This window comes from Rhinoraja longicauda, chromosome 7, assembly GCF_053455715.1.
Source record: "Rhinoraja longicauda isolate Sanriku21f chromosome 7, sRhiLon1.1, whole genome shotgun sequence".
NCBI lineage: Eukaryota > Metazoa > Chordata > Chondrichthyes > Rajiformes > Arhynchobatidae > Rhinoraja > Rhinoraja longicauda.
In genome coordinates, this window is record NC_135959.1 from 1709734 (window position 1) to 1717682 (window position 7949).

Sequence of the window (7949 nt, forward strand, 5' to 3'; positions counted from 1 at the left end):
TCAGGCAGCCACGTGATCAGGTGCATTAAATGCATTTTCAACTTACGATATTTTCGATTTATGATGGGTTTATCGGAACGTAACCCCCATCGTAAGTCGCGGAACACCTGTATCTGTGTTCATGTTCCGCACCGGTGCCTCCTAGATCACATTCTTTCTTTGTCTTTTATTTGTTTCGAGAAACAGGCCCTTCGGCAAACCGAGCCCTCGCCAACCAGCGATCCCCGCACACTGCTAGTTCTATCCAACACCATAGGGACAATCTTACACAAGACAATTAACCTGCATAAAATGCTGGAGTAACTCAGCAGGTCAGGCAGCATCTCGGGAGAAAAGGAATGGTGTCAGACTGAAGAAGGGTCTCGACCCGAAACGTCACCCATTCCTTCTCTCCCGAGATGCTGCCTGACCTGGTGAGTTACTCCAGCATTTTGTGAATAAATCGATTTGTACCTGCATCTGCAGTTATTTTCTTATACAATTAACCTGCACGTCTTTGGGTTAGAAACATAGAAAATAAGTGCAGGAGGAGGCCATTTGGCCCTTCGAGACAGCACCGCCATTCATTGTGATCACGGCTGATCATCCACAATCAGTAACCCGTGCCTGCCTTCTCCCCATATCCCTTGATTCCGCTAGCCCCGAGAGCTCTATCTAACTGTCTTTTAAATTCATCCAGTGAATTGGCCTCCACTGCCCTCTGTGGCAGAGAATTCCACAAATTCACAACTCTGGGTGAAAAAGTTTTTTCTCACCTCAGTTTTAAATGGCCTCCCCTTTATTCTTAGACTGCCACCCAGCTTTGTGTCATCTACAAACTCGCTAGTGTTACTTCTAATTCCATCATCCAAATCATTAATATATATTGTAAATCCCAGCACCGAGCCTTGCGGCATTCCACTAGTCACTGCCTGCCATTCTGAATAGTACCCATTTATTCCTACTCTTTGCTTCCTGTCTGCCAACCAATTCTCTATCCATGCCAATACCCTTGATAAAGTTGGCTAACTAGCCTTGCCTTGCAGAGGTTGATGGGATGCTTGACTAAAAACGTGGCTAAAAAAAATGTGTGTACTGCAGAAGTCAAGCCCAGACAGCTAATTTGGTTGCAGAGATACTTAACTATTGTTATCTTAATACTAAACGATCTTATCGAAATATATAAGCTTATTAAGGTGTTGGACACGTTAGAGGCAGGAAACATGTTCCCAATGTTGGGGGAGTCCAGAACCAGGGGCCACAGTTTAAGAATAAGGGGTAGGCCATTAAGAACGGAGATGAGGAAAACAAATTTCAGTCAGAGAGTTGTAAATCTATGGAATTCTCTGCCTCAGAAGGCAGTGGAGGCCAATTTTCTGAATGCATTCAAGAGAGCTAGATAGAGCTCTTAAGGATAGCGGAGTCAGGGGGTATGGGGAGAAGGCAGGAACGGGGGTACCGATTGAGAATGATCAGCCATGATCACATTGAATGGTGGTGCTGGCTCGAAGGGCCGAATGGCCTCCGCCTGCACTTATTGTCTATTGTGTATATGGTCAGTTGCATGGAAGTTGTTAATGGCCGAAAATGCCTTCATGTCTGGTTACCCCAATGTGATCATTGCCTCTATTATTTACCTTGAGCACTGAAACCTGTGCAGAACGTTTAGCTCAGACAGCTGACTTGGAGCAGGTTTATTCCATATATGGTAAAGCCATCTGTTTGTGTATTTTGTGTGTCACCTCCATAAAGAAGCTGCACCCTGTTATTGCTGAAGTGGGTGGTCAGATATAGCTGCGTACTTGTAGCTGGCTCTGCCACTTCCCGCCCGGGCGTTAGTGGGTAAGCTTTTGTGTTTTAAATCGATTAGCATGGTTGACTATTTGTTACAAGGTCAAGTACTTTAACATCCTACCCCCCTCCCCATACCATGTGCTGTAATTTTGCCCACCAACCTCCTGTGTGGGACCTTATCAAAGGACGTGGGAGGAAACCGGAGCACCCGGAGAAAACCCACACGATCGCAGGGAGAATGTATAAACTCCATACAGACAGCACCTGGAGTCAGGGTGGAACCTGGGTCTCTACCACAGTGGGCAGCAACACTACCGCTGCGCCACCGTGCCAAATAATTTGAATGAAAAATAGCAGATGGTGTTTAATTCAAACAAATGTTAAGCAGGAAAGGGTGCGGGATCGTCCTTTGAGAATGTTGCCGGGACTCGAGGGCCAGAGCTATAGGGAGAGGTTGGGAGGCTAAGACTCTTTTCCTTGGAGCACAGGAGGATGGGGAGTGATGGGAAAGACGAGTACAAGATCACGAGAGGAATGGGTAGGGTAAATGCACAGCCTTTTACCCAGAGCAGGGGAATCAAGAACCAGACGACAAGAGGATTAAGGTGAGGGGAGAAAGATTAAATAGACAATAGACAAGAGGTGCAGGAGTAGGCCATTCGGCCCCTCGCGCCAGCACCGCCATTCACTGTGATCATGGCTGATCGTCCACAATCAGTACCCCGTTCCTGCCTTCTCCCCAGATCTCTTGACTCTGTTATCTTGAAGAGTTCTATCTAATTCTCTCTTGAAAGCATCCAGAGAATTGGCCTCCACTGCCTTCTGAGGCAGATTCACAACTCTGGGTGAAAAAGTTTTTCCTCATCTCCGTTCTAAATGGCCTACCCCTTATTCTTAAACTGTGGCCCCTGGTTCTGGACTCCCCCAACATCGGAAACATGTTTCCTGCCTCTGGCGTGTCCAATCCCTTAATAATCTGTATAAGAAAATAACTGCAGATGCTGGTACAAATCGAAGGTATTTATTCACAAAATGCTGGAGTAACTCAGCAGGTCAGGCAGCATCTCGGGAGAGAAGGAATGGGTGACGTTTCGGGTCGAGACCCTTCTTCAGACTTAATAATCTTATATGTTTCGATAAGATCTCGTCTCATCCTTCTAAATTCCAGTGTATGAGGAATTTAGAAGGATGAGAGGGGATCTTGTTGAACCCAGAGGGGCAATTTTTCTTTACACACAAGGGGTGGTGGGTGCATGGAACGAGCTGCTGGAGGAGCCAGCTGATGCAGGTTCTATCACAACGGTTAAGAAACATTTAAACAGGTACACAGACAGGATAGGTTTGGTTCAATATGGGCCGGTCACCAGCAGGTGGGAGTAATGTGGATGGGGCATGTTGGGCCGAAGGGCCTGTTTCCTGTTTAAGTAAAGGAGCAAGGAGGTCCTACTGCAGTTGTACACGGCCCTGGTGAGACTGCACCTGGAGTATTGTGTGCAGTTTTGGTCTCCTAATTTGAGGAAGGACATCCTTGCTATTGAGGGAGTACAGCGTAGGTTCACCGGGTTAATTCCCGGGATGGCGGGACTGACAAATGATCAAAGAATGGATCGACTGGGCTTGTAGTCACTGGAATTTAGAAGGATGAGGGGTGATCTTATAGAAAGATATAAGATTCTTAAGGGATTGGACAGGCTAGATACAGGAAAAATGTTCCCAATGTTGGGGGAGTCCAGAACCAGGGGCCACAGTCTAAGAATAAAGGGAAGGCCATTTAAAACTGAGGTGAGAAAAAACCTTATCACCCAGCAAGTTGTGAATTTGTGGAATTCTCTGCCATAGAGGGCAGTGGAGGCCAATTCACTGGATGAATTTAAAAGAGAGTGAGATAGAGCTCTAGGGGCTAGTGGAATCAAGGGGTATGGGGAGAAGGCAGGCACGGGTTACTGATTGTGGATGATCAGCCATGATCACAATGAATGGCGGTGCTGGCTCCAAGAGCCGAATGGCCTCCTCCTGCACCTGTTTTCTATGTTTCTATGTTTCCGCGCTGTATGATGTCAGGTGATGCATTTTAGGAGTACTAATGCGACTAAGAAATACACCGTAAATGGTGGAATCTTAGATCATCGAGGAAGAGATACACATTGGCGTACTTGTCCATCGATCCCTGAAGGTGGCAGCACAGGTAAACAACATGGTTCACCCCACAAATGGGGTACTGGCCATCATTTGTCAGCGCTTTGAACCACGAGATTAAGCTGCATCTTCATCAGAACTTGTTCAGTCCGGTTGCCATGCGAGAGGTTAGGATGGGAGCGTGCTGGAGAGGGTGAGCGGAGGAGACCTTCTCTACGGATCGTCACCGTGTCGCGGTGGAGAAGCTCGTGTGGTCCTGAGATCCTGAGAGCGATGCCGTCAGGAGCTACGCTCCTGATAGGGTCACCCATGGCGGTACGGTCGAGGGGGAGGTCCCTGACAAAGAGCGATCCAACCAAGACCTCAACGGTGGAACAGGCGGAGGGAGGATGACGGCTGACTTTAGTGGAGCGTCACAACGGCTGGGAAGGCGGATGGATGAAGGCTGCGGCAGAAAAGGATCCCCGGTCGTCTTGGACTCCACGCCACTGGATCCTGACCCAGATCTGTCAAGGACCGTGTGGTGGCTGTCTGTGCACCAGTCTCCCCACGTTAAACAAAGTCACGCACAGGCGTCCTGGCTTCGAGTGAGCGCCGATGATGATGCTGCAGAGGAGGTTCACCATGGTGGCATCAATGCGGTCCACCTAGTAACTGCATGTCCACCCTCGGCCTACAACTTTAGGCTGCACACGCCATACGCAAGAAGACCACGATGCTGCCTGCGATGTACTAATTGTTACGTGGAGTGGCAGCAGAAGCTAATATGTGTAATAAGGAACTGCAGGTGCTGGTTTATACAGAAGATAAGACACAAAGACACAAATGCTGGAGTAACTCAGCGGGCCAGGCATCATCTCTGGAGAAAAGGGGAATAGGTGACGTTTCGGGTCGGATTGGAACCCTTTTTCAGAGAACAGGGAAACTTGAAGATAAAAGTAGAACAAAATGCTGGAGTAACTCAGCGGGACAGGCAGCATCTCTGGAGAGAAGGAATGGGTGACGTTTCGGGTCGAGACCCTTGTTTAGTCTCGACCCGAAACATCACCGATTCCTTCTCTCCAGAGACGCTGCCTGTCCCGCTGAGTTACTCCAGCGTTTTGTGTCAATCTTCGATTTAATCCAACACCTGCCGGTCTTTCCAACACAGAGAAACTTGATCAGTAGTCCCGGAGGACAAAAGCTTTTCAATGTACCCAGATAATCAACTAAACTATACAGGGACATGGTTGAGGTGTATAAAATTATGTAGATCGGATATACTGCAGGAAACTATGTTAGGGGAGTCTAGAACCAGGGGCCACAGTTTAAGAATAAGGGGTAGGCCATTTAGAACGGAGATGAGGAAAAACTTTTTCAGTCAGAGAGTTGTGAATCTGTGGAATTCTCTGCCTCAGAAGGCAGTGGAGGCCAATTCTCTGAATGCATTCAAGAGAGAGCTAGATAGAGCTCTTAAGGATAGCGGAGTCAGGGGGTATGGGGAGAAGGCAGGAACGGGGTACTGATTGTGATTGATCAGCCATGATCACATTGAATGGCGGTGCTGGCTCGATGGGCCGAATGGCCTCCTCCTGCACCTATTGTCTAAACCTCCCCATAACAGAGGGAGGTAAAACTATAGTGCGTAATAAAATCCCTCCATCGTATCCAAAGGGCGGCACAGCGGTAGAGTGCCTTACGGTGCCAGAGACCCGCGTTCGATCCTGACAAAGACGTATGTACTAGACAAAGATACTAGAGGAACAAGATGGACCACTCTGTTGAAATCGCCTATACTGAAGTGTAGTACACAAAGGCGCCATTTTAGTAAGCAAAACCCGCCGTTCGCTCTACCTCTCGCAGTGTAATCAGTGTTGTGGGGGAACAGTATGTGTGATGATACCATTAAAATGCAGAAATTATCTCATCTATCAATTCACAGCTTTTTGTTATTTTTCTTTTAAAATGTTTCTGCAAGTTTCTGCCCACTAAAATGGCGTCATGACATACTACGGTTCTTTGGGGTCGAGTGGTCTACCTTGTTCCTCTAGTATCTTTGGTCTGTACTGAGTTTGTACAGTCCCCTCCCCGTCACCTTCCTCCAGATGCTCTGGATTCCTCCCGCACTCCAAAGACGTACAGGTTTGCAGATTAATTGGCTAATGTAAATTGTCGTTCGTATGTAGGACAGTGCCAGTATACGGGCGATCGCTGGTTGGCGCGGACTCGGTGGGCCAAAGGGCCTGTTCCCTGCTGCATCTCTAACGTAGAGTCGAAACTAAAATGTTCTCCGGCGATGCTGCCTGACACGCTGAGTTACTCCAGTACTTTAGAGATACAGCGCGGAAACAGGCTCTTCGGCCCACCGGGTCCGCGCCGACCAGCGATCCCTGCACACTGACACTATCCTACACCCACTAGGAACAATTTTTACATTTACCAAGCCAATTAACCTACAAATCTGCACGTCTTTGGAGCGTGGGAGGAAACTGAAGATCTCGGAGAAAACCCACGAAGGTCACGGGGTGAACGTACAAACTCCGTACAGACAGCGCCCGTAGTTGGGATTGATCTCGGGTCTCTGGCGCTGCATTCGCTGTAAGGCAGCAACTCTACCGCTGCTCCACCGTGACCGCCCCGGTCTTCCATTTAGACTTTGCGTCTTCCATTGTCTTGAAACCTCAGTAATGTTCCTTTCCACAGACACTGACTGACCTGCTGCAGAGTTGCAGAGTTCCATTACATCTGCAATTCCATTTTGCTTCCAGTACTCCAGAGATTTAGGGTTAATTGAAAATGGAAGATCAAATCCTACTGGGTCCTCTATAAATTAAGCTTGTGGTTAAAAATATCCTCTTTTTTTAAAAGTTTCTGTAAAGGTTACTTTGAAGATCTTTTTTTTAAAAAGTTAACAAGTATAGTGTAGAAGAGGGAATCTTACCCAGTTTGGACCTACAAAATCATGAGAGGAATAGATCGGGTAGTCTTTCACACAGAGTAGGGGAATCGAGGACCAGAGGACACAGATTCAAGGTGAAAGGGAAAAGATTTAATGGGAATCTGAGCGGTAACTTTTTCACACAGAGGGTGGTGGGTGTATGGAACGAGCTGCCAGAGGAGGTAGTTGAGGCTGGGACTATCCCATCATTTAAGAAACAGTTGGACAGGTACATGGATAGGACAGGTTTGGAGGGATATGGACCAAGCGCAGGCAAGTGGAACTAGTGTAGCTGGGACATTGTTGGCGGGTGTGGGCGAGTTGGGCCTGTTTCCACGCTGCGTCACTCTATGGCTAAACGCTTCCAGCGTCACTGATCCCAGCTTGCTTAACTCCCTGCTCCTGTCCAGTACCACGCCCGCTTTGTGGCACACAAGCTGCCATTTGGCCCATTGACACCATGCCAGCTCGCAGTTGGACGACACCTCCCCCACATTTCCTTACAGCTCCCTAAGAGAGCTCATCAAAGGAGAGGCTATTAAAATGGGGACTTGGCAGTTCCCCAGACTGGAGATGAAAATAAGCTGCCCCCCCCCCCCCCCATGCGTTGGCTTGGCAGTGCTCTGGCAACCTTTTGTCAGGCGAGGCGAGACAGCCAAAACCCGGCACAACCTCCCCGGGAGGGGGGGGTAGGGAGGGGAGAGAGAGAGGGGGGGGTGGAGAGAGAGAGAGGGGGGGAGAGAGAGAGAGAGGGGGGAGAGAGAGAGAGAGGGGGGGAGAGAGAGAGAGGGGGGGAGAGAGAGAGAGGGGGGGTGGAGAGAGAGAGAGGGGGTGAGAGAGAGAGGGGGATAGAGAGAGAGGGGGGGGAGAGAGAGAGGGGGGGAGAGAGAGAGGGGGGGGAGAGAGAGAGGGGGGGAGAGAGAGAGAGGGGGGGAGAGAGAGAGGGGGGGGGAGAGAGAGAGGGGGGGGAGAGAGAGAGGGGGGGAGAGAGAGAGGGGGGGGAGAGAGAGGGGGGGGAGAGAGAGGGGGGGGAGAGAGAGGGGGGGAGAGAGAGAGGGGGGGAGAGAGAGAGGGGGGGAGAGAGAGAGGGGGGGAGAGAGAGAGGGGGGGAGAGAGAGAGGGG

The 7949-nt window shown here is 49.4% G+C and overlaps 1 protein-coding gene across 5 annotated transcripts in view; it reads right to left on the minus strand.

Annotated features, from left to right (window-relative positions):
• The window catches only part of LOC144595024 (uncharacterized), a 108067-nt gene that overhangs the window by 80905 nt on the left and 19213 nt on the right, over nt 1–7949 (minus strand). For 2 of the 5 annotated variants that reach the window (XM_078401953.1, XM_078401954.1), the window contains exon 1: nt 6604–6643. The exons of 2 other annotated variants lie outside the window; for them this stretch is intronic. In XM_078401953.1, coding sequence (XP_078258079.1) covers nt 6604–6628 — 25 coding nt within the window. In that variant the 5' untranslated portion in view covers nt 6629–6643. Of the gene's footprint in view, nt 1–6603; nt 6644–6829; nt 7365–7949 lie in introns of those variants that run through there. One more of the 5 variants, XM_078401957.1, reaches the window with a different exon arrangement.